Source organism: Polyodon spathula, chromosome 11, assembly GCF_017654505.1.
Source record: "Polyodon spathula isolate WHYD16114869_AA chromosome 11, ASM1765450v1, whole genome shotgun sequence".
Classification (NCBI taxonomy): Eukaryota; Metazoa; Chordata; class Actinopteri; order Acipenseriformes; family Polyodontidae; genus Polyodon; species Polyodon spathula.
Window position 1 is genome coordinate 12,886,447 of NC_054544.1, and position 27,250 is coordinate 12,913,696.

The 27,250-nt window shown below is 36.1% G+C and overlaps 1 protein-coding gene across 4 annotated transcripts in view; it reads right to left on the minus strand.

The window, feature by feature from the left end:
- The window catches only part of LOC121323155 (serine/threonine-protein kinase tousled-like 1), a 39,484-nt gene extending 20,377 nt beyond the window's left edge, over positions 1 to 19,107 (minus strand). The window contains exons 1-4 of one of the 4 annotated variants that reach the window (XM_041264016.1): positions 19,046 to 19,107; positions 18,770 to 18,900; positions 4,669 to 4,790; positions 4,260 to 4,331 (exon numbers count right to left, since the gene is read on the minus strand). In XM_041264016.1, coding sequence (XP_041119950.1) covers positions 4,260 to 4,331; positions 4,669 to 4,790; positions 18,770 to 18,893 — 318 coding nt within the window. In that variant the 5' untranslated portion in view covers positions 18,894 to 18,900; positions 19,046 to 19,107. The other 3 variants (XM_041264017.1, XM_041264019.1, XM_041264018.1) reach the window with 3 other exon arrangements.
- Between the last annotated feature and the right edge of the window lie 8,143 nt (positions 19,108 to 27,250).

Genomic DNA, 27,250 nt, shown 5'->3' on the forward strand with positions numbered 1-27,250 from the left:
AATATTTATGAAATATACTTATTTTAACTACCAACATTATACTTATGTTGATATACTATATTTAATTATTAATATGTTGATTAAAAAAAAAAAGTGGGAACAAATGGAATTGGCCATTTTTGAAAAACATAATTTGGTATTCCCAAGAAAGGAACAATTAGTAGCCATAAAGATGGTTACAATTGAAGGCAGTGCAGATGACAGTGTTTTATGCAGCAGTATAAAGCAATTTTATGCAGGCCACCACTTAAGCATGCAGTCTATATCTATGATAACAAGCGACACTGCTGCATAGGATCAGAGGATGATTCAACATCAGACGCAGAGCCACAATAAATGTCTTGTTTACATTTTAAGTACATTGTAAAATTGTTGAGATACTTGTGTTGGAATATTGTTTCAAAATTGTACAATGCAACAATACATTAAAAGGGTTAATGCATGGCCAAAGGTTTCCAACTGATAATTTACCCTTTCTCAGTCAAAACGGCAAGCTTCTTAGTATCTAAAAAGCTAGAGGGAATGCTGATTGTGACAGAATGGGCTTAAAATTGCAATGACTTAAAATGCAATGGTTCAATACACATTCTAACTGCTTTCATCTCTTCAGTGTATATTGCTAATTTATATAAACATTTCAATGAGCATTGCTGTTTGTAATTTGGTGTTATTCCCCCCACCCCCCCCCCAAAACACCAATGCTAAAAATGAACACACATTAGGTAGATAATTATTAGTTTTGCTCAAATTCTTACACCAAAAAAAAAAAAAAAAAAGAGCAACTACCTCTGACATGGTTCATGTAGCAGCTCCCTGCGAGTAGGACAGATAACATAATAGTAAACGAAACACAGTCTTTAGAAGTGCATCGATTTCTTTTTTCATTTATTTTTGTGAAATACATTCTCACTACCTTACGTAGTTCTGCTTTTTAACTAGAAAAACATGTGTTTTCACAAAAGGGGTTACAATATGTATGCTTAAAAACAACCCCCCCACCCCCTCCAAGCAATGCAGCACAACAAAACTGTAAATCCTTTGCAACTCTAAAATTTAAAAAACTGTGAAACTACATAAAAATCTCATAAATGTAAACATCTAATATTATGTCCATCCAGCTGTTTATCATTGTGATGCAGAGCACTCTTCACTGCCTGACGAAGTTTCTATTTCAAATAATTATTATTTTTAAAGCCACATTGTTTGTACAGGTTACAGCAAAAACTACAATTGCGCAGAAACTGCAGACAGAACAACTCATATCGTTATTAAACACCAGCCATGGATAAATATTCAGCCAGTTTTCATAAAAATGTATCTTTTTTAACATTCCCTTCACTGGCATCGCTTATTTGTGCTGTTGTATCACTAATTATTAATTTCACAATTTCCATTTGCTGTGTAATAATAAATATCCAATTCTCAGTGAAAAATCTCAATTTCTGAAAGAATACTATTTAACATTTTAAAATGCATTGGTTCAATGTTTACTTCACCAGCGGACATGTTACATGAAATCCAGTTCAACTTGCTTACCCTAAACTAAGAAACACATGGCACAGAAGGTTTTTAAAAAGCTGTAATTACAGGACACAGATAAGCACTATATTTAGCTCTTGTTGACATGCTGGCCGAGTTTAGTAAAAATACACAAATTTAGGGCTGCAACGAAGTGTACCTTTTGACCTTCGAAGGTTCGGAACACATTACCAAAGGAAGGTTCGAACAGTCGATGGTATCATTTGCATAATTTACTGGTGACTTCACCATAGCTGCAAGTTGATATTTGATTGAAAATCCTATTTTAATGGAATAAAACATTTCACATGTAGTTTAAAAATACGTTATATAGAACAGTAATCATGTTTTTATAATTTAAAAAATAAACAAATACAATTTATTTACATGTAATTGAATTTGTTTGCAATACATACAGTAAGCTTGCATTGCTCAACTGCAGCAGACAAGCAAAACAAAGCTTATTTAACAGTCACCATTCCAAGCAGGCTATCGGTCGCATTTTACTACTACTAAAAATATTAATAATACTAATAATAATAATATGAATTCACACTTGTCCAGTGACCCCAGAGACTGGTTATACCTCCATGATACAAGTCGAAACATTTCTTTAAATACAGCTTACGCTATCGAGATAGAGAATTGAGAAATTAATGGTTTAACACAAGCTGTAGTGGGGAGGTGCGGATGGTGCTCAGTTTTCAAATTAAAATGATTAGTGTTAGTGTATATTTTGTATGTTTCAAACATATTCTACAATAGCACTTCTCTTACACTATCTTGTACCCTAGATATTCAGTACATATTTTACTGAAGCACTACAACCCCCCCAGGTGCTTATGATACATCACTTATCACAGATTTAGTACATTAAGTTTGTTTAAATTATTTATTTATTTGTTTAATACAGCATTGACAAGGCTGTTCATGGCTTCATTGTATAATGATAAAATGTTGTTCGCCTGCACTAACAAGGTGGCAGCAGTAGTTTTTGTGGTTATTTGCATTACGATTAGCAGGTCACTCGTGATCTTTGCATCATCCCTTTGATTCACAGCCCCAGCCAGCCTCCCGCAGTAACATTTCAAAGCTGCACAGGGCTATGCAGAATCTGCACAGATTTCTGTGGGCGTTGAGTGACGTCTACAACGCATCTCCGCGGTTCTGTGCAGAACTGTGGAAATCTGTGCTATAAGAATACGACCAATGTCTCAATTAAAATTAGCACAGACCTGAGACTGCAGCACGATAGCCTATTTATTATCAACGTAGTTCTGTTTAAACAAGTATTCCAATTTTCTTAGGTAAATGAAGAATTTTTTTGTCTCTTTTTTTTTTTTTTTTTTTTTTTTTTTTTTTACAAACTCCACGTGTAATAATCATTGGAAGCTTACTTGTACAATGTCGTGACATGTAGCTGTGAATCCAATAACACGTTTTAGTATCAAAATACTTTTTTTTGCTATACATATTTTATTTATCTGGTTGAAAAAATAAACAACTCACGTCTGCTCTTAAATAATAACCTGTGGTACATATTTGTGTGGGAATTTAAACAAATATGCAGGCAATACACATCAGCAAATACTAATTCAAAATGAATTAAAAAAAAACAAAACAAAAAAAACAGTAAAAAGTAATTTTCTAAAATGTTTAGATCCTTACAAACATGAACAGTTCGTGTGAAGTTAATTCTAATGTATACACACAGCTCCCATTGGTGCAGACACACCAACCTCCTCTTTCTACTTTACATCTCCTACGCCATTAATTATATGCTACACAAGGTCTATTCAATGCATCCTCCTCGAAACATGGTAGAGCCTCTCATTACAAAGAACTTACCAAAAGACTACATTACCATGCTCTGTAAGAGCAACACATTTATTTGTCCCATAGTTTCTGCTACATCAAGTCATTTTCTTCATCATAGGTGCATAATATTTTATTACTATAACTCATACCCCCATGCATCCACTACTAAAAGGTTATTTACTCAACCTATTGTTGTAACTACCATGTATGTTCCCAATAGGCAGACTGCTGACTCCAGTGTAATGGGTCAGGTATACTCCTCCCCACACATAGAAATATTGACATCTAGTAAATACATTACCACCATTAAAACCATTAAGAGATAACCCAGAAGATTTCCAAAGATGTTGGTTAAAAGACAAATTTATATGTTAATTTGCAATATTGAAGTTGCCTGTCTAACTCCATTTTGCAATGTGCCATTATCTAAAATGGACACTGTATTGACAGCACAGTAACACATACAGAACTGGTCCCTACTAATGATGCTACTCAAAACTAATTCCAGAACAAGTATGTTTGTATCATGAATCCTCCACCACGGCTGTAAAATAAACCATGAAGTCAAATCACAATAACCTGCAAACTCAATGTAAAAATGTAAGTGCAAGGGATCGAAGGACAGGTTCCTAAACATATCCTTAGATTCTGATGCACTCAATAACCTATGGTAAAGAATGCTGCGTCGACAATGTTTAAAAATACAATGCCGCGATACGGACAAGGTACCACATTGCCATTCTTGTAAACTTTGCAGGGTGATCTGTAACACTAAGTTAGCATTTTAAAGGTTCGTGCCATTTCATAAATATATGCCTACAAATTATATTACATTTCAGAAAATAAATGTAAACTACAATATCACATTTGAAAAACAAATTTTCCACACACGCGTTCAACTGTAAATGACCAGCAGTACATACCTCCGACTCCTTGTCACTTAAGGAACCAAGACTTCCAAAACTGTGATTTGAACATTCATTGTTTGTTAAGGCCTAGAAAGAATGGGTAATCAGTCAGTGTGCATAATCTATATGAGCAATTCCGAACCCCATGGGCTCGGTAAAATCCACATTTGCTCCCAGAAAGTCCCCAAATTATGATATTGAGTTCACGCATTTCCAAACTCCAAAAAACTTTAATCTGCCACTCTCTACACACAGCAGATCTACAAACAATGTATTTTCCAGTACATTACATACTAGTGTTTTATTCCATCTAATCTGATGGAATATATTCTATTTTTTGTTCACTTTTACTTTTTTTTTTTTTTTTTTTTTAAACAAAGTATAAAGCCCATTTAAAACAATCAACTTGTGAACATGCACTTACCTTAGCTCCAACACTCCCACTCCCTGTGCTGCCCCCAGTGCTGCCACTCACTCCACCAGTAAACCTGGCTTCCAATAACTCTTGTCTTCTGGGATCAAGGCTGTGCAGCTCATCCATAGCACCTGGGTGGGGGAGTTTAACACAACTGTTAAAATAAATTATTTTATTATTTTTTAAAAAATATTTTAAAAACAGTTCACATGCTAATAAATGCAGTCCATATCATGACAAAGTACAGAACCACATTCAGATTAATCAAGAATATATGTGTTCCAACCCTTTAGCTTTAAAATCTAGATAATACCCTCTGACAACTGACTGAACATGCAGCAAGAAAGAACAAATACAGTGCGTGGACTCATTTTTACATTTCCAATTTTAACACAAACTTGTCCTTACTTCTGCATTCTTTTACTGATAGATTACTTCCTGATAGAAAGTCATTTTGCTGGAAACAGGGCTGTGGGGTGGGGGTCTGTTCAAGATTGTAAAATAGTAACAAGCCAGAATATTTACGATAAAAGCATGAGCTGCAGTAAGTCAATCATGTTTATAAGCAGGAAAGAGGAAGGAATTTCTTACTGGTGCATACTACCTTTGAGGAATTTACACAAACTGGACTGTCAACAGGTTTGCCTTTTTAAAGTAAACCAATAATTTAAAATGAAGTATTTTTGGGAGACTAGAGTTTCTCTCTATGACAAAAAGCAGGTTTAGTAAAACATTATGTACTTAAATACTCAATCAATATTCCATGTCCTTGTAAAAATTACAAAATTTTAGCATTTTATACCTAAAAATAATTCAGCATGTAAAAAATATTTAAATCCACCAAAAGGCGAAATTCAATAAGATGTAAAAAGCCATGCAAATTAACAATGGCTTTTGGTAGAGCACAACTATATTCTACTGCGTTTCTTTTTTTGTACTGTAAGCTTCCATTTCAATAACATAAATCCTTTTTCGAAGTCTTTAGCTTTCCTCTCCCTACTATCACATAAGCCCATTTAACACAAAACAAAAAAAACATCCACATGAAACCTGTATTTTTATTATATATATATATATATATATATATTAGCAGCAACAGTGTAGACAAACTCCCAGAGGTATCGGTCTGGAGAACAACGCATGTCTGTCCATACAGATCTCAGCAGTGGGAATAAATCAGGCCTGAGGGAGCTGAAAGCTGACTGCCCAACTTGGCTTTGTGACAAAGAGTAGCACTGCATCAGTACCAGTATGTCTTTCTTTAATTGTGACTGAACTACAACACCCCCCACCCCCTGAACTGGAAATCTAGTTAAAACCAGCTTGATTCATTTTCTCTATCAAAATACTGTATGAAGATAAACTGTAAAAAAACTATGCTGTACTGCATTTTACATTTTTTATACACCAGGAGCCATATTCATAAGGCATTTATAGTTAACAAAAAAAGAGGAAAACTGAGCTCACCAAGCACCCAAATTAATGAACTGTGCCTCCTGAGGTAGTTATTCATAGTAAATAAAAGTTCGGATTATATACAAAACAGCAATTCATATTATATTCCTCAAAGTAGTGAGTGTGCAGTATGAAGGCAAGTACAGCACATTATAAGTAGCAAGATGCACAGTCTACATTGCATAAGCTTATTCCTTTACATACAAATTTCATTCAATTACTTAAGAGGGTTTGAAAGTACTGAAATAATGAACACTGAACAGGAATCTTATTCTCTGGGGCCAAAACAAGAGCATATATGCTATTTGAACTGAAATTAAGCAAGAGCAATGCAGAGAAAGTGTGCAAACTATCTGTGCAAACCTTAGGTTATCTTCAAAAACAATACAGCACCACCACATGGCAAAACAAACTATTGAAACTGATCACTTTGAACACTTGCAGTGATGATTATAAGGACATGCTGCTGAAGTGTATCAGTAATTACTTAAAAATCAGTAAATTAATTTCCATTACAAAGCTAACATTACATTTAGAATTTGATTTGTAAATTGCACAGTAATTAAACATATGACAATCAGAAAAATAGTACTATTTAATACTCATTTCTAAAGCCCTGTGATCATAGTAAAATCTTCCTAGATGAAAACCAACAATAATAAGACTAACAGCAGTGCAGTCAGTACCATGCATTACCAAATATAAAGTTGTCAGAAAAACTTGTAAACAGCTGGATATTCACCATTAGTTGAAAAAAGAGATTTGCTAGATTTAATTCGATAGACATGAATGTTAAATTCTTAAATTATGCCAACAGGATTTGTATTGGTTTCCAATATTGCAGTTGTTTTTATTATAAAAAACAACTACTACACAAACTATTTAAAACTGAACTTAACTTTGCTTTCTACCAAACATGTACACAGCAGTCAAATATTTTAGGTACACTTATAGGGGGAAGTGTTAGAAAAGCTTTCATCCAAGGCTGTGTCCAAACCCTTAAACCACCCCTTACTGCTCAGACTTGTCTTTAGGAAGGCAAATACATCTTTGGCTACTTACACAGGACCATATCCAGTAAGGCAACGGGACCCAGCGTGCAGGGCTGCCATGTAGAGCCACTGGCTACTCTAAAGAGCATTGTACTTAGGCATGTTTGTAGATCAAACAAGACTGCCATCCTAATGAAAGCAAAGATCTCCCTTCTAGTCTGCCATCCCAAAATTTTGTTTTAAAAAAGCTGTTCTGCTTTAGATCAGGAGTACACAGCTACCCCCAGTCCAGTATCCCCCAGTTTACATTGGGCTGAAATGGAGATGTCAGCCAAAGATCACAGGTTAAAGGGAAATAAATCTAATTACATCAGCAAGACCAAGACAAATAACAAATACAACAACGCTTGCAATAGTAAGCCTTCCCTTGTGAACAGCTGCCATTTTAGGACAGGTTTATGTAATCTTGTTAACAAAATCTACACATTTTATATTTGTAAAAAAAAAAAAAAAAAAAAAAAAAAAAAAGAAGAACAGTGTAAGAGGCATGCATGCTTCTTTTATTGTTTATGGTAGAAAACATACAAGTCCACAGGGTTCTAATACAAAAGCAGCAGCAGTAAGCATCCTCCTGTGACTTTACTGTTGTAGAATACCAGTAATGACATTCCCAAGAGGAGAGAAAGCGCAGGTACTATAGGTTTTTAGACATCTAAGATGGATGCCACCTCTGCATGCATGGAAAAAAAAGCAAAGAGTTCACAGGCTAATGCAATGCAGTCTACATCATGACGGCAAACTACAGATGCACATTCGAGAAGAACGCAAAAACAGTTTATTCAAATGGAAAAGAGCTAAAACAACTGCATCGTGAAAAATGCTGAGAGAAAAGATAGTGTTATGTACCTATGTTGTACATGTACATACTAGTCACAAATCAACATCGTGCATTATACTTTCACAGTAGTTTTCAAAAGCAATCCATTATTTTTTTATAGGAGAACAGCGGTAAAAAGACTGCACAGTTTTTTTTTTTGTTTGTTTTTTTTTAATTACTTTTTCTTTTTTAAAAAGGAGCAGTTGCAAAGCACAATTCCATTCCCAAAATGCCAATTCCATTCCTAATGCCCAATTCTGCGGCTCCATCCATGATTCTATGATCGTGGAAAATCAGTAGCCCTACCTACGATGAAGTGCAGGACTTCCAAATTTTACCATTTAGGACCATTACAGTATTTCCAGTCAAGACTATTTTTTTTTTTTTTGACAACATCAAAAGCATCAGATTTCAAACACAGTATCCATTATAGTCCCTCAGGTTTCATAGAGGGTAGTTACTATGATCACTAACGATTTAAGATAATTTAAGTCAAAATGCTGCAGAACTACACAGCACAGATATGGTTAGAAAATAAACTTGCCAAAGTTCATCATCCAACACAAAAAAACAACTCATGCATATGTGGCTTCATCTAACAAAAGCCAAGACAAACAATGCATCTGGGAACAATTCCTAGTTATAATGATTGGGGGAACGCTCTTATGAAAGCAGACAAGCTAATCCTGTTAAACATACAGAAAATACTCATATCACGTGTAAAGAACTAAAAGACATTTTACATGGCTAATTATCCACAGAGCCTTCAGAAACAAAAACAAGTCTATTAATATATGTCTCAATAGGCATTACTGCCTGCCTAAAGCTTACAGTAGGATCTACAGTGAAAATCTTAAAATGACTGCAAACAGAAGTCCTAAATAAAAAGCCAGACAACTGAAACAATGAGCTTCCTTGGCTGAAAGTACAATTACCAGATTCCATCAGGTTTAACAAAACTCTCTGGTTTAAAAAAAAAAAAAAAACACATGTTCATTAACTGCAGAAAAACAATGTGATCCTTTTCATTTATTTATCTACAACTAAAAGCGTGCAGTACAGTAACTACTGTATAAAACGTTGTTGATTCATGGAGTCATGCAGCAGTACTTAAATTGGCAAATCAAGGGAACAAGCTTAGGATTGTAATGATTGGATACCAAGTTAATGCAAATGTTACCCACTTGTCTGACTGACCAGCTCAGGAATTCTGAACTTTACGACTGACTTTGTACAAAGGGGAACATTTAAAACAATAAATACATGCAGGTAAGGCAGGGCAAATGATTGCAAGCTATCTCCTTCAAGTATTTGGTTAGTTCAACAGTTAAGGAAAATGTGTTATTAAAAAAAAAAAAAAAAAAAAAAAAAAAAAACTTGCTTAACTTATTTTGGTCTCAAATTGAAGAAATGAAGAAATCTAACCACTACAATACATTCTGAAAAAATGTGATGTATTTTGCGATTATTTATCTGTGAAAACACCAACAAGTAATCAGGCAGACAAAGAGAACTGGTAAAGAAAGTTAGTCTCGATATTACATGGCATGAACAATTAAATAATCATCTTGCCTCGTTTATATTGTATCAGTGGTAGTACATTCACAACACATGCTTCTATACTGTACAGTCAACCTCATAGCAAAAAAATATGGGTTGTGTAATTCTCTGCAACCTTTTTTTAAACCTTAAAACACAGCAGACACGAGGAAACATGTTTCCAGGCAAAATGTTTCCTTCTGTATGCTAGATGTTTCCCGAAACAAGGAAACACGTACCTAGAAAAAAAAAAAATTACTAATTAAAAGTATCTAGTAGACTATGATTGTGTTAATGCGGATTGTGCTGTTTGTTCACATTCTGTGTGTTAAGTTTATTCATAGTCACCTGGCTTTGTCAGAGAAGACAGCACAGTGCCTGTGTTATTACAATATGCAATTAATGAAAGTAAATGCATCCAGAAAGCAAGTCTGCATCCAGTTGTTTGATTTCTACAACTTATCATTCAAACCCGAGACTAGTTGCTATTGCTTCTGTGGTTACTGTATTGCCGCTGACAGCAAAAGCTATTCTTGTTTTTTTTTTCCCCTTTATCTGCTATACTAAATTTAAACAGTTATCTCAAATGTATAGGACAGCAAGGAAGCAGACTTTAGTCTACATTGAAAGACAACATTCAGAGGCCGTGTACTAGAATGGAGATTTTCTTTCATCAATTATTTACCTATTCTGTGGGAAATTAAACCTAGTTTGAAAGACAACATTCAAAAGGTACTTTACCAGACATTACAGACCTCATATTGATCAATGAGGTTAAAGGACATTTCCTGTCCATTTTCTTATATCCCACAGAGAGTGGGCGTGGTCCAAGCAGAGTCAGGATGCAGCATTTTTTGGAATGGTGCATTAGTGTCACAGAATTGCTGGTGAATTTCCAAAATGACACAGTACTGATCATCTAATGATAGTCATAAGCTTCTTTAAGAAGGTGGCTTCTAAAAAAATATCATCAGTGACAGCTCAATGTTGGAAAACATGGATCAAGAATTGATTAGCAGTTTGCTACTCATGTGGACTGGCAGAGCTATACTGGTGTTCTTTTCTGAAAAGAGACTAATACTGCAGATGGCAGACTGTTTGGTTCAAATTGCATGTACTGCTAACAATTGATAGAGACGTTGCATCTACAAGCTTCTTGCACAACACTGACTGGAAGCTAATGAGATAACAATGCTGTTGACCAGAAGGGGCCAGGCTCTAAGACTTCAGAGAGATCGAAAGAGATAATGCCACTGGGATCAAAGGGTCTCAAGAAGATAATAAAAGCCAGATGTATGGACCTTTTGGTCACCAGGGAGCTGAAGAATGGGTCGTCAGAGGTCGTCACACTAGACTACATACACAGACACACACACAATAGATTAAATATATGGTTACAGAATAATGTGTTGTACCTTTGCTTTGGTTAAGTGTCAGAGAAAGAGGAGGTGGACCATCTATACAGAAGGGTATTTAATGTCATGCAAACATTGTAAGAACGAGTATTCTGTTTGTCCTGTACCTGGGACCAGACTCCCTGCATATTTCAGTAAACCTAACAATTGATTGAAGAAAAAGAGTGCATTTTCTTGAATTTACTTAATCACCATCATTTTTTTAAGTTACTTCAATCAAGATCTTATAAAACTTTTTTAAAATTTAGGTGTGCCCAATTATTTTACCCCCATTTTCAACACCCAATCATTCCCTGTCCTCCCTCCCTTCACTATAGAAAATCACCACACAGCTCATAAGACCTGAAGGTTCAGTGGGCATCCTCTAATCCTATTACCAAGCCAGCTTCCCCTTCTACACCCAAGAAGAAGAGAGAGGATGTCAGTGAACTACTGACCTCTGGAGGGCCAGCCCTGCAGGTGTCCACTTTTGAGCTCACTGAGCACCTAGCCAGCAGGGTTCGCTGAAGTGTAATCAGGAGAAACAGTCCCTGGCTGGTAAACTTGCACTGTACGACTCATCCTGCACACCGCACGGCTGTGCTTTTACCAGCTGAGCCAACCAGGGACCCAACAGATCAATATCTTAAATCTATTATCAGTGCCAGATAAATATATTTATAAACCAGCGTTTTCAACTTAGAATCTGCGTTTTTACAAATTGTAGTACAGTATTCATATTGCACTTTTGTTATACATTACAAACCTGAAAGGCAGCATAATTACCATGAAAAACTAGTGCAATTTTAGAAATTTGCACTTACAACAAAAAACTTTAAAGTGATAGAGCTCGTCGATGTGGGCTCTACCATGCGGTAGATGACTGCGACTGGAGTAATGCGTCCTGAGCCGTAGGCAAGGGCGCGAACCAAAGTCAAAGTCAAGGTCATCTACCACATGTTAGAGCCGCATCGAGAGGGCTCTATCGCTATTAGAAAATTATTTCTTTATTTTCTCTTAAAAAACAAATACCTTAAAAACCTACATTTACCTTGAACTTCTGATATTTTGCCGTGTAACCTTCTGCTGAGGAAAATAGTCCCCAACATAATTAGAATATAATAAGGACGCTCGCAGAGAAAACATTATTATTAAAATTATTATTTGGCTAACATTTATTTATTGGGGTCTTACTCTTTCTTAGTTTAATTTATCTCGACATCAATTGCTGAATAGTCTGTATAGTATGGAGTCAGCAGCGAAATTTGTGGGGGATCATTCAAGCTGGCGGGCAGTGGATTGGTTGGTGCGGAAAGAACTGAAACAGTGTTGGCAGTTTGACTGGCTGATTTTGAGGGAGGTTGTCTGGATCCAGCCGATGGCATAATTGTGGACCAATCATGTCTTTCCTGTTGATTTGCTGTCCAGTAGCTGTGAATTGAGCCTTCCTTACGGTGTCCTGTCACAGACATGATTTTGCTTGTCTCTAGACCAGCATCAGAAAGTATGTTTAAGTAGTTTATGTTATTAGATTAGTTGTAGATTAGAATGTTAAGGGAAAAAGCTGGTATTCATGGGCGGATTGATTTAAAATGTAATTTGCATTTACGCACTGCAACGTTCCAGCAGGCATCTATGCAAAATAGAAGCAGATTGGCTGTTCGCACTCAATCGTTTTCTAATTTGAAATATTTTATGAAATACATAAATATACTACAGTAAGACTATTCAAAGAAATGAAACAATTTGTTTCAGATACATAGCCTAGCAGAAAACTCAAACACAACTTGTTAACTCCCAAGATCCTTAGGCAGGTTTGCAGATAAGATGAGATCACGTATGCATGCATATTTATTATGCACCTGATGCAAAGGTCCAAGAAACAGAGATAATGCATGTATGAAAAGAATCAGCAAAATCCAAGCATAAACAGTGGTTTTCCATAAACACATAACATATGTTCATAAAGTGTGATCATCACTAAAAGTCTACAAAAACAAAGTTGCAAGTAGAATTGCACATCATACCACCATCCACTGCACCCATAAGGGTGTGCTCTGACCAAAGCTGCTTCTATTTGAAAGACGGGGACCATCATAATTTTTTCTTGATTGATTGATTGATTGATTGTTGGGGAGACACACAGGCAGAGGACAACAATTTGAACTGTCGAGGGTGGACTGGAGATGAAAACTCTGACCGCTATGCTAAAGTATAACATCACAGACCTGACAGTTTTTTCATTTGAAATTCAATGGAATCTTTCATTTTGAAGCATCTCCTCAAAACATGTTTACTAAATTGCAACTTAGTTACAGTGTTGCTAGGTCATTAAGATGAGTTAATATCAACAAAAATGGCACAACGATTACAGATGATGGTATTTTATAAATAATCTGCATGTATTCCGATCCAATATTGATGCATTACTATGCAAGCAGAGGGAGGATCAGACTGTTGTACAGCATCCATGTTACAAAATGACAAAACTGACTCAGAAAACATTTTAAAGTGGGAGTGGTCTGAAATTTGAAAAAAAAAAAAAAAGATGCATTTATTTACAAACATTTTAATCAAGGTAAACACATATGCTACCTCTAACCTCACTGTGTTCAGAAATACAGTACTCAGGAAGGTCTAACAATACAGGGGGACAATTTACAGAAAAAACAGCTCCATCCACAATAAAACTCGCTCCTGAATCAGCTTTAAAATCTCACTTTCAATTCGATGTCCTGTTGGGCTCTGTCATACCATGGAATCAAGTACCAGCTGTGGTGTCTGTGACTAGGATCCATTTCTTAAGGAAACAAGACTCCACAGACTCTCAGAACAACTTTCTGTAAACAGCCACCCCCAACCATGCCAGAGGAAAGGACTAAAGAGTTACTGGTGTAGATTTGAGCATTTCTGTTCTGTGGAGTTGAACGGTCATAGTGTTGTATGGGTTTTTGAAATAAGTAAGTAAAAGACCCAATTAACGTTCCACATAGAAACTCAAAAAGTCAAAAGATTGCAAATATCACATGTGGAAATAAAAAAGCATTTCAAAAGGTGCAACTGAACAGACTGCAGGGGTTCAAAGACAACACATGACTTTCTCTTGCTTTCTGCCTTGTTGTTATTATTACACCGTGTAACAAATTTTTTTTTTTTTGTTCCTGGGTAGTAAGTGTTATTTCCTAATTGCTTATGCCTCAGTGTACGTATTTACAGTATAATCGTAAATCTCGAAAAACTACTCACTTCTAAATCTTTTGTAGTCATTTTTGTATTACTTTAGTATAAATACATGTTAATTTGGATTCATATGTTGTTTTTTTCTGACTTTATGTGAACGGAAAGACACACATTAGCCCGTTTTCCCATTGGAAATAGTGATATTTTGAAATATCACTGTCCTGGTCACAAAAGCAAAGTTTGTGGGGAATAATAGCCATTTTCTATACTTTTGAGGCATAAGCAATTAGGAAATAACAATTACTACCCAGGAACAAAAATTGTGTTACATAGTGTTATTTATTTATTTGGCAGGCGCCTTTATCCACGGCGACTTGCAGGTGTCGTACTTACCCTGCACTATATTTATCAATCGCAATTTTTTTTTTTTTTTTTACACACGAGTTATCATACAGACTCTGCAAATTAATTACAATACTTATATTTTAACCTCGAATTCTTAAACTCAATGAACATGTTAAAACTTCAATATAAAAGCCATACATATAAAATTGATACATTTGTTTAATATTATAGGCACCTTTTTTTAGCAGTTGCCTCAGACAATGGTTCCAGTTGGATTTGTTTCTAGAATGGGGTGTTTATGCTTCAACCTGTGTAGCTTTGAATACTTACAGTGACTGGCTGCAAAGACAACAGGGCTAGCCAGAGGTTGGATGTTTGTTGGGTTGTTTTTTCTTGTATACAGTTTCCTAGTAACTGAAGACATTGTATTCTGGGAGATATAGTTGTTAGTGGAAGTGTTTGGCGAGGCAGACAAGATGTGCAACAAAATTGCTATGCATATTTTTACGCATTAAATTTAGTGCGTATTTATGACTTTTTAATGCGCAACAACGGCAAGTATGCAGCTTATCTGGACTGCTGAGGTAATGCATTTTTTTCAATGTTATCGTTTCAAACTAAAGGGTCTTCAAGTGGCTGTTGCTGCCCAGCTGAAAAAACCCGATCTGTCTTGCAGATGCATCTGTGCCTTTAACAATAAGGACTGATTGCGCTTCTAGCAGACTAGATCAGTTGCAGGTTGCTGGGTTAAAAAAAAAAAATCCTTGAATGACATGAGAGCAGTGTTACGTCTTGACACAACATGTAACCAATCAGAGAGTTGAAGGGGCGTGTTTTCTGTGTTAAGCACGTCAAGAGGCTATAACGTTAAAAATGACTGCTAAAAAAAATAACCAAATATTTTCAAAGCAAAAATAGTGACAACGAATGCAGGGTTTTCAAAATAAGCCAGCGATCGGCACAATCCACTGCCTAATACTATATTTGTGCTGGCTACTTTATTAAAAAATATTAAGATTATTTTCATGTATTATCATTGTCAATTTGTCGTATTATTGTACTGTAACTGATACACAGTACATAACAGTTATACATATGCACACACAAAAGTGTATTCCTTTTGTTGTGATATCGCAAAAATATGTACACAGGTGCTTGTCAGAGATATTGGGGTTTCATGTATAGAGGTTGTACGCCTGTTAGAAGAAAGGCCTGATGGGATATCAGCCAAACACTTGTCAGCTGACATACAAATGCTTCAGTGCAGAGGTGCTGGATTATTACACTCCGGTTTTATGCAGTAGTTATGACAGTGACCAAATGCGTGCGAGTACTGTTGTGTAAAAAAAAATGGTTAAAATGAACAGTTGCATTAAAAAAATGTAGAACAGCGAAAAACAAAAATAGACGTGCATTCACAAAATCCCCTGAAAACTATTTAAAATTAAGCAATAAGCTCAATAATTTTAAAAGTTAAAAAGTGAAAAGGTTACGGTTTTTTTTTTTGTTTTTTTTTGTTTTTTCTTTTTGCAAACGCCAATAAAACTACTTTCTTTCCCCAGTCAAATCGTAGCGTGCCTGAATAAGCATGGTAATTTATCATAATAAAAAACAATTATGAAAAAGAAAATTCAGAACATAAAAAAGCGCAACCAGATATAGTCAAAGAAAGGCAAAACATTATTAAAATAATTTGTCATATTATATATTTATGGCAAGTCTACTTTTCCGTTAAAAGTGCTCCTGACTATAATGTTCCGCCGCCAGGCTGTACAGAATTCCTGGGGAGAACCCTGCCTGTCTAATCAAAAATAAAATTGAAATCCATCAAGTATCACAGTTTTCAACAAAACACGTTTCTGAACATCCCAATATAAAGCACCTAGTTTGTTGAATCTGTTTGGAAAAGGCCTAAAGCAAGCACACCATGAATTCTAATTAGAACATGAGTTACTAATTAATCCATGCACAGTATAAAATAAAACTAAACTGGCATGGGTCAGTCTCTAAATGCTAACAGCAGGTATACAGACTCTGATGTAAATTTCTGAAGAGGTGAAGTTTTGGCCCATGTGGATTTCACATGGAAGGACCCACATCACATATGTGACTTCCAGGTTATTTCAGAACAAAAATGGCTTCAGCTTTTCTATTATTCTTCAAAAAGAACAAAGTTGCCTTACGTTAGGAGTTCGATATATTATGTAAGTCCATCTGATGTAGCCTAAATGCCATATGTTTTTTCATAACATTGCAATGTAGGTTTTTGTTTTACCAATAAAAGATAAACATTGAATAATAGCACACCAGCCACAAGCTGTATGCATATGTGTAAACACTGTATCACCATCAATGGATTACTTTTTGAACCATAATGTGGTGTTTTATTAAGAAGCATTACAACCTACCCAGCAACACCTGTGATAAAATACACCTCTAATCAATATGGACCCGGCATTCCCACAGAAATTCTAAATGCAGTTCAAAATGGCTGAATCCACAACAATGGCTAAATGCATCCTTCTCTCCAAGGAGGGTGTTCCCTGGATGAGATACTCAAAACAAAGCAGGTCATAAATTGCAAGGCCTACCTTTACTTTCAAACCACAAGGCAAATAGAAAGCAACAATGATGCTGGAAACAATAGGGCTCTAACTCAAGGGCAGTGTATTAACAGATAAATAATTCCTCAGTCAATCAAGGAAAAAATGTACAATCTAAAATTTACTGACTGTATTGAGATGTTACCAACCTGCAAAACAAGATCTCAAACTGTGTGCATCTTATGTACTATGCAGTATATAAAACCCTTTGAACGAAACCATGTAAAAATATGTGTGTGTGTCTACTGTCCACCTGTTCGGTCAATAAATAACTTAAAATGCATGCTTGCAAAGATAACGTGAAGGTCCAGTAGTTTCAGTATTATTGATTGAGATTTAACTGGTATCTATGTAATACTGCACATCAAAATCAGTACTGTGCAAGTACAGCCCACTCTTGACTGATAGCAAACTTAAAGTAGTTTTAAAATTATATATATATATATATATATATATATATATATATATATATATATATATATATATATATATATATATATATACACACACACGTTTTCAGCAATGGATTTATCCAAATAGATACATTTTACTTGAAATACCCTTTTCTTTTTTTAATTTGGGAATTACAAAAAATGCATGTCTAATAGTATTGATGTATATTATTTAAAATAACAATATCACCACTTCACCCTGTTTGACAAAGTTACACTTGCCAGGCTCATGTATCACCTTATACTCTGAAGGGCATTTCAAAATTGGCCATATTGATTCTAAGCAAACTGCAAATAGGTCTAAGATATCAGGGTAGTAACAAAATAAAACACCACAATTAATAACTAGATACTTAAACCAAACACTGAAAACCTGATTAATCTACTATAACTATTACAAACTGTATGTTCAACCAGCATCGCGACAAACTCCACCCTTGAACTTGGTGTATAAAGTGCTCCACCATTTTACTTGTATAAGGCTATAAATTAAATGAAAAGTGCAAATGATTCCAAACAGAAGAAAGATCCAATCAACTCTACTACTAATACATGCACCCCTGCAATACAATAACCTAACAGCTTAACTTACAAATGTTATTAATTGTATATAATGGAATAAATGTTTGCACAAAGCAATAAACTGCAGCCAAAAAAAGACGTGTCTCCGTACACCACCACGACAGTATGTATTGTGTATGACACAACTGCAATACAAATGTCATCCCAGAGTTGATGCCAAAAAAGGCAATGGAAGTTCCCATCATTAGTTACGCGTTTAAGATCGATTACCTGTATTTTTTGTAACAACTCTACAAAATATCTATTTCGTAAAACTGATCCTCACGTAACAAAATCCACTGGTCCTCCATGATGTCAAAAGACCCGACCCTTTTCATCAGACATCTTAGCAAAAAAAAAAAAAAAAAAAAAAAAAAAAAAGATGGTACTTTATTCCAATTGTTTTACTTAAAACCGAAGCCACTAAAACTACAACTGACCTCAAAAACTGATATTCAGTTCTCTAACATTACTAAACTCAAACTATGAATTCGTTTAGTTCTCTTTTCCGTCTGGCCTCCTGAGATTTTTTTCTTGATATCCATATCAAGCAGACACCTATTGACTAGCTGCACTGTACAGTACCTAAACCGACGGCCTCAAAGTAACTCGCCTGGGACTCGTATTTGCAGACGGCTCGTCACTCCGAGAATAAAAACACCTATCATTTTTTAAAGAGCACACTTAGAAGATGTATATATTTTGGTATTACCTTCCTTGTTTTTTACAGGTGCCGTGTTATTGTGCTGAGAAGCCGAGCCCGGTGTTGGGGACGTGGAGAGCTGGGACCAAGATGGCGTCCCCTCCAAACTTCCACTGTTACTTTGGACACTCATCAAGCTACTTTTTGAAACGAGAATGCAAACAAGCACAGCCGTCAATCGCAATAAAACCCCATGGTTTCCATAACCCACAAGGCTCTAGTTTTATTTAAATAACCAGCAGTTTGTTGTCAGAATCGTACATTTTAAAATTTACAAAAACAAACCTGCCTACACCACTGCAGTGCGTCTTCAAGTAGCCTGTCTGTGGTGTAACCTTTGCATTGTAGGCGTCACGCCGCTTGTGCAAACACTATCGCGAGGCTATTGCACCTCATGCAAAAATGCAACTGATGGAAATGGCAACAAAGAGGCCACCCAAAATGTGTCATCAATTTTTTTTTCAAGTCAGCATCTTTTGAAGCACACACATTTCATGCTTTAGTACCCCCAAAAGCTCATTCATAAAACCCGTTTTAAACTGTCTGTACATTATAACAATGATCATCGATGTTGCTACCTGTAAGCATTTTGACATTTACTAGGAACATTTTTTTTTTTTTTTACTTGTCAACCTCCTTAAAGCACTACATTGTGCAGGCATGTAGGTTCACAGGTTTCAAAACAAAAACAATCCCTAGACATTCAAAACACAATTTTAAAACTTTACAAACAAGTAAAAACACGAACACAAATTCTAATTAAAATAATTAATGATGATAAAAATAACTATTAAAAAAAAAAAAAAAAAAACTTTCATGTACGGTACCCACCAATACGGCTTTTGCTATCCCACAATCCAGTATGGTTGTCGTAAGTGGCGTACTTTAACCATTGCGATGCTGTTCAGTACAATAGTGGGTAACTGCTTAAGCTGTCGATCAAATGTCGTTATTTATTTATTTATTTATTTTAATCTAAAAGTGGGTCACTAAATGAGTACCTATCTATTGTCAAAAATACGTTAATAATCTATTTTCATGTTTGACCATATATTTTCATAATTTGTAGATATTTAAATTATGAGTTAGGTATTGCATAGTGGTTTTTTTTGATTGATAGAAATTAGCAAACAATAACAGTTCCATTGTGAGCTAAATTATCAATAAAGCAATAGCACTACATCTATAATTCACCAGGTCTATCAATTTATATATTAAGAATATGTAATTTCCATTGTATTCATACATACACAAATACAGCAAATATAATGACTAAAATGTGTGTATAAATAGCACATTTCATTATGAGACAAGAAGAAATCCATTTAAGGATTTTCTAATCCTGTAATAAAGGAGGTTAATACAGTGTAAAGCCGAGGGTGCACAAAACCACTTTTTCAGGAACAGTGGCTTGAAAACTGGCTCCAAGAGACCACTATACCTTTGAAACCTAGTGGTGATAACGTGATTGTTCAAAAAGAGAATAGCTGCCACCAAACTCTTGTTTCCTATGATTTAGGTATTACTGTAATATTATGTTATTGATACAATGTACATGTCTTTTTAAAAGGATGACTTGGTTCAGGTCTTATGTAACCCAGAGTTGAATGGGACAACCATTCACTTGTTCTTCTGGCCAGTCATCTGACCGCTTTTAAATAAAATAAAATAAAAACTCAATTGATTTTTTTTAATATATATTTTTTTAGTATGAATACATAGAACAATATCCTGCTAAATGGGGAATTGATAGATCACGTTGCACATTTCATAAATATTTTGGGAGATAGATAGATAGATAGATAGACGTGTATTGTGATTATAGTGACAGCCACAAATACATCTGTTTTTGAATTTGAACACCATCTTTAAAGAATACAATATTTGCTAAACAACACACTGCAGTTTGAACAATATACATACAAAAAATAAGAATGTGGCAACAAACAAGTTCATTTCTGCAACTATATCCTAGGGTTGTTAAATTAAAGTTTAAACAACTTCCGTAGTAAATATTTCATTTTTGGTTGTCACTTACAGATGCCTTGTCCATGTATTAATTTAACATTTCCATATTAGTTCATGTGTCTTTTAGAAAGGGTGGCCAATGGAGAACAAAACAACATGTAACATCTTCTAACGCATTGATCAGTACTTCTTATGAAGTCAGTCAATTCAGTCGAATGAAATCCAGCGACAGGAAGCAAACCACAGTTCGCAGGATATCAGTGAGGAGGATTTACGTGGATACAACTAGTGATGAACCTAATGGTCCTTGCGAACCCGGTCAGACGAACCAACGTAAGAGAGAAAAGAACCTCAACGGGCACAAGTCTGGAGTTAAATGGCCAAGAGCTTGTGAGAAAACTGCGTGGGACACAGTAAACATGGATCTCTGTTTTACTTTGGAAAGGTTAAATTGAACAGTTGAAAAGAAGCTGGATAAATTTGGGGACATCATCTACGCATATGAAAGCGAGAGATTTGGAATTGATAAAAGGAAGGAAAAAGTACAAACTATTCCTGGAAAGTCTAGACGGCAGCAGGAGATTGAACGCTTAGTTAGAGAAAGGAGGCAGTCGAGGAAGCAATGGAAAAAAGCAGAACAAAGTCAGAAGGAGGGACTCAATCTGTTACAAAGGATCTTAAAGCCCTTGAAAAGTCTAGAGAGATGGTACGATGGGGATCTAAAGGACACAGTTCGTGTGGAAGAAGTTAGACAACAAGCAGTGGAAGGGTTGAAGAGCATAGACAGCAGTGATTTACCAGGCAAACTGAAACTCTGGTGCTTTCAGTTTGGTCTGCTGCCAAGACTGCTGTGGCCACTGACTGTGTGCAAAGTTTCCTTGACAACAGTTGAGAAGCTTGAAGCTTTAATCAGTTCATACGTCAGGAAATGGTTGGGAGTTCCACGCTGCCTCAGCAGAGTGGAACTTTATGGTAAAGGAATACTGCAGCTACCAATCTCTGCTCTAACCGAGGAGTTTAAGTGCGCCAAATGATATTAGTAGATTCATGTGACATATGCATAACGGAGGCAGCACCTGTGTTGAAAACAGGAAGAAAATGGTCGACAAAGAAAGCTGTGGAAGATGCTGAGGCTGCCCTTCAAATCAAAGATATTATAGGGCAAGTTCAACATGGAAAAGGAGGTTTTGGTCTCAGTTCAGCTCCTCCTACATGGCACAAGGTAACCCCAGCTCAATGGAGGAAGCTGGTAGTCAATGAGGTGCAAAAGCAGGAGGAGATCAGGTGTGTAAAGGCCATTTCCCAGGCCACGCAGGGAGAATGGATGAGATGAGAAAGTGTGGAACAACGCAGGATCGGCTGGCAAGACCTATGGACAATGGACCTATGGAACAGAGCAGGATCAGTTTCCTCATCAGATCAGCATATGATGTTCTCTCATCACCACAGAACCTAAACCTCTGGGTGGGTGAGGATCCCTCATGTTCTTTGTGTTCATTACCTGCAACATTAAGGTACATTTTGACAGGATGTAAGGTGGGTCTTAGCCAAGCATTGGCTTGGCCTTAGCATTGGACAAGCGTAACCTGGCCAATAAGTTGCCACCAGTTCCATCAAAGCATTACACACAAAAGACAAAATTCCGCCATCCAGGAGAGCAACCACCAAATAAATGTTAAAATCAAGCCTCGCTCAGGACAACTGGAAGCTACTAGAGACTGGAAGATGCTGGCAGATGTTGGTCAATGGCTTATTTTTCCACCTGAGATTGCCACCACTAACATTCAACCAGACATTGTCTTGTGGTCTGGATCAGCATGCCTTGTTCATCTGGTAGAGTTAAAAGTGCCATGGGAAGATACTGTGGATGATGCGTATGACAGGTAGCTGCTGAAGTGGAACAGTGAGGATGGAGAGTCTGAGTTTACCCAGTGGAGGTGGGTTGTCAAGGATTTGTGGCACACTCTACAACTCGCTTTCTCAGAGACATTGGGTTCAGTGGCCAAGAGTTGCGTCGCACAGTGAAGAACTTATCTGAAGCAGCAGAAAGGAGCAGCAACTGGCTGTGGTTGAGACGGAAAGATTCTGGATGGGGATCTCAAGCACAACAGAAAGAAAGCAACGCTGATGTACAGGTAAGTAAGCTTGGCTGAGATGAGTGGGGGATGAAGGGGGGTGATGCTGGGACACCTGAATCACTGTTGAGCCCTCTTGAGGTGTCGTGGGCTAGTCAACGAAACACTGAGGATGGAAGATGCCCACTTGAAGACCCCAGAGATGTACTCTACTTAGCTCAATCCAGACGGTTGTCATGCTGATGCGCTGGGGAGACCGCACTGGATTGATCCTGGAGCCAGCATCACAGCCGTTGTGTGTGCTGATGCGCTGGGGAGACAAAATGAGCTGATCCCTGGAGCCAGCATTACACTTCAGCAATCAACACCAGACAGAAGGATATCTACATCATCAGATGTAAAACAACGCAAATGGATGGAGATGCAGAAGGATCACATTAGTTTACTGCAAAGCTATGTCTTTGTTGGTGCTTATCTTGGTGAGAGCCAAGTTCAAGTCAGCATGAAGTTCAACATCTACTCTCATTTAATGGAAATAATAATAACGAGTTAGTAAAATGAGGGGCATGTTACATATATATATATATATATACATACATACACACACACACACACACACACACACACACACACACACACACACACATATATATATATATATATATATATATATATATATATATATATATATATATCATGACCATGCAGCAGTCGTCGAGTGAAACCATTTAGTCGTACGTCCAACAAGGGATTGGATTATGTTATGTCAATTTACATTTTACAATTAAGAAGTTCCATTGAACCTGTAGAATGTTCTGTCAGTGGGTTGTCTTTTATTTAAAAGTAAAATTACTCAGAAAATGTAATTGTTTGTGTGTAGGATATTGAGGAACACTTGTCATTTTCATTGGTGATCCAAGTTGTACAAAAGGAAGACACTCATATTGTGGTAACCAACTTGCCGTCTTTAGTTGAGTTAAAGCTGACACTGTTGCTCACGGTCCACTGTAACTGTTAAGTTACTTTTAAATGGTTGATTATTTATAACCTAACCATAAAGATAATATTACAAATATTTAATTTATTAGTTTTTTACAAAGAAAATAATATTACTAATCTACAAAGTAACAATTACAGTATTTGTCAGTGAATAAAACAAATTGCTGTTACATTGCTGTATTAACAGGTAGTGTTACTTTTCAGACTTTGTTTCTCTTTGAATTTACCAGCATAGAGAAAACAACTGACCTACAGTTGGAAAGGCATGTCAAACTTGCTATGTACTGCTTCAGTTGGCTATTAGTTTATTGATACATCCATAATGCTTCTCAAATGAGCAGCCCAGACTTCTCACACAGGGATAAGCTTCTCTTTTCAAAGCAGGGCTCAGACCAAAACTTTTGTCTGAGGATTTCATGGTTTAGGACTGATTCAGCAAGTCATTCTGAGAAAAACCTTTTGACACAACCCCCATTTAAATGATTACTGTACCCTCAAATGATTTTATTGATCGAGCTTGACATTCACCAAACCATTCAGAGCAGCTTGGATTCCTGATTATTACCTTACAGTAAATGTACTGTACCTCAGAATGTTCTGTTTGCTACTTCTGCAGGACATGGCATGCATTCATTATCTTTTCTAGAAGGACCAGGCTTTGTCCATTTACAACTGCATAAAGAATTGCTTGTGACAAACAGAAACTTACCAGCTGTTTTATTTTCTTTGTGGAACTTTTTAGGTGGTGCCATTTTGTAAGGAAGATGTTAATACCATACTGTACTCTACTACTGGGCCCAGTTCCTGTTTTAATACATCTTAAAAATTACAAAAATAAACAAATATCATTCAACTGGCAGTAAGTAGTGTGCAATTTTATAACAAAGATAAAGAAAAAAGCAAAAGAACATCTTATGTTATTTCGTAGTCCATAACCTCATACTTTTTAAAATCCCACCCAACTGTGGGCTTAAACATTATATGAATGAATATAAATGACTATGCTGATTTGTTCAACCACAAAGACAAATATTATATTGTATATAAACCTGTATTTTGAATTAACACGATATCACGCTAGTCTTAATTACACAGGTGGTCATTAAATGTACGGTGCTCATTAGATGTATTTTAATCTTTTATTTCGATATATTATTATTCCTGTTTCTATGATTTACTTTTTTATGTTTTATTTAACAGCTATGTAATAAGTAATAATTAAACCAGACAAAGAACCACTAGATATGTTACAGTAAGTGTTGTGATAATTTCCTGCGAAAATGAGTATTGGAATTGTATCTCAAGATTGTGCTGTATTTAATTTTCTGGATGCATTTTAGTTTTCTTCTTTCTTTTTTTTTTACTCAGTGGAAAAACAGTGAGGTTTTCCCTTTGTTCTTCATGTGGAGTGTAGGGATATTATTTCCAGCTTCTGGTAATGAGGTCTCAGACTGGTAACCAAGGGTTGCAGACGGTTTTGTTTTTACCAATCAGCCGGTTGTTGAGATCTAATGTTTTTTTTTTGTTTGTTTTTTTGTGGTTTTTAACTGCTTAACCTCCAACACATTTTTTACAGTGTTAAAAAAAAAAAGAAAAAAAAAAACTCAATTTTCCACAAGAACAGCTTAATGAAGGTTAGCATATATACAATGGTTTTAAAGCATTCCTGATGCAGAGGAAACAGTGTAGGTTTTGGAAATGTACAAATCTGGAGCTAAATTTCTTGGTGTATCTGGGCAGTTGGTGTTTGTTTTTCGTTTCACATTTTCATGCCCATTTCACAGGCACTACATTTTCTATGGAACATACATGAGGTATTCCCAATAATGTACAACCTATTGAGCAAGCCCAAATAAGTGTATATTTTTAAGGGCAATGTTTAAAGCATGAAGCATTGAGGTGATTTGCAATTTTAAAGTATTTTACTTGCAAAGGCACTGCATGAATAAAAATGTTATACTAATTCAATTTTTTTTTTTTTTTTTGCTCTGCACTTATGACCCCAGACATTACTACAGTGGCTTGTTTGTTAATTACATTCTGCACCTCAATCAACCAGATTTGTCCAGTATTCAGGAACAAGAAAGCATTCATTTCCTAAATTCTTTCATTCCTCTGACAAAACTCCTTGAAAGAAAGTAAGAAATAAGTTAGGAACCATGCTTGAATAAAAATAAGCAACATGTGAAAGCCGTCTGTCAATATCTACTGTACAATAACCCACTAATACAATAACACAGAATGAAAGTTGTAAGCGAGATTGCATTGCAGATTTTTTTTTTGCGTGTGGGTGGCCACATTATCAGCCACAATATGTAACTGTGGCAGGGCGGAAGCCTTTTCGGTGTAAATAATTGTGAGGTTAGCAGGGGTGGGGTTAAATCTGTCACTGCCAACAATCACAGGTGTGGCCATTCCCCAATTACGTAATTGAGTGCTCATTGGGAAGAGGCCACCTGTATATATGGGAGACTAAATCCTTTGTGTGGTGAGGTGAGTTTGGGTGAATATATTCTGTGGTTTTGATGTGTTGAGTAGCGAAGATAAATGCCCAGCCTATGTTTGTGTATTTTGTTTAAACCTTTTATTTTGGCCCAATAGCCCAGTTTATTTGTTTCCTTGTTCTTTGTTTTGTTTTAAGCATACACGCTTAAACTAGCTTCCTTGTGTCTGAGTCTCTTTTCGGCCAGTACTATCTGGGGCCACAGCATTTTCCTGTTAAAGTATCAAACTGATTTAACAGCTGAAAACATATAATAAATACATCTTAATTTTAAAACCCTGTATGGGTAGAAATAATAAGAACATCAAGCACTATCTTCTCCAGTCTTAATGGTGTTTTGGCATGTATTTATGTTGTATCGCACGCTGTACAACATGTGGTGCCAGTGGAAGCTATGAAACCGAATGCGGATATACATAAACATGGTTCAGTAAAACAATTTCTTCAAGCTTTAGATTTTTAATATATTCCTCTTCACAGCATGCTGTCCATATGCTTCTGATCACACAAGACAATGGTCTTACACAGGGGCACTATTTATTTCAGTCATCGCTATTCTGACAGCCCCATTTGCACTTGCATATGTTGCCTCTGTCAATGTAATCTTCTACTTCTGACCTGCTTGATGGCAGTCTTTCTCACAATTATGAAGACCCCCTGACCTGAGTTGTTTTCTGTAGTGCTGTGCTCAGGCCTGGACAGTCACTTTTCCATGGGTTTGAGTGGACCAGTGGTTTGTGGCACATGCTTTGCTTCCACACTAGGCGCATGACCACCCCTTTCCCCCTGTTCAGCTGGAGTCGCCAGTCCTCCAAGTTTTGGATTTCATTCAAACCAGCATTCAAAAACAAATTGTGGACTTCATCTGTTCAAACAAAAAGAAAGCATGTTTACCCTTTCAAACATATCCCCAGTACTATGTGTGGTACTGACGTCAAGTTAAAT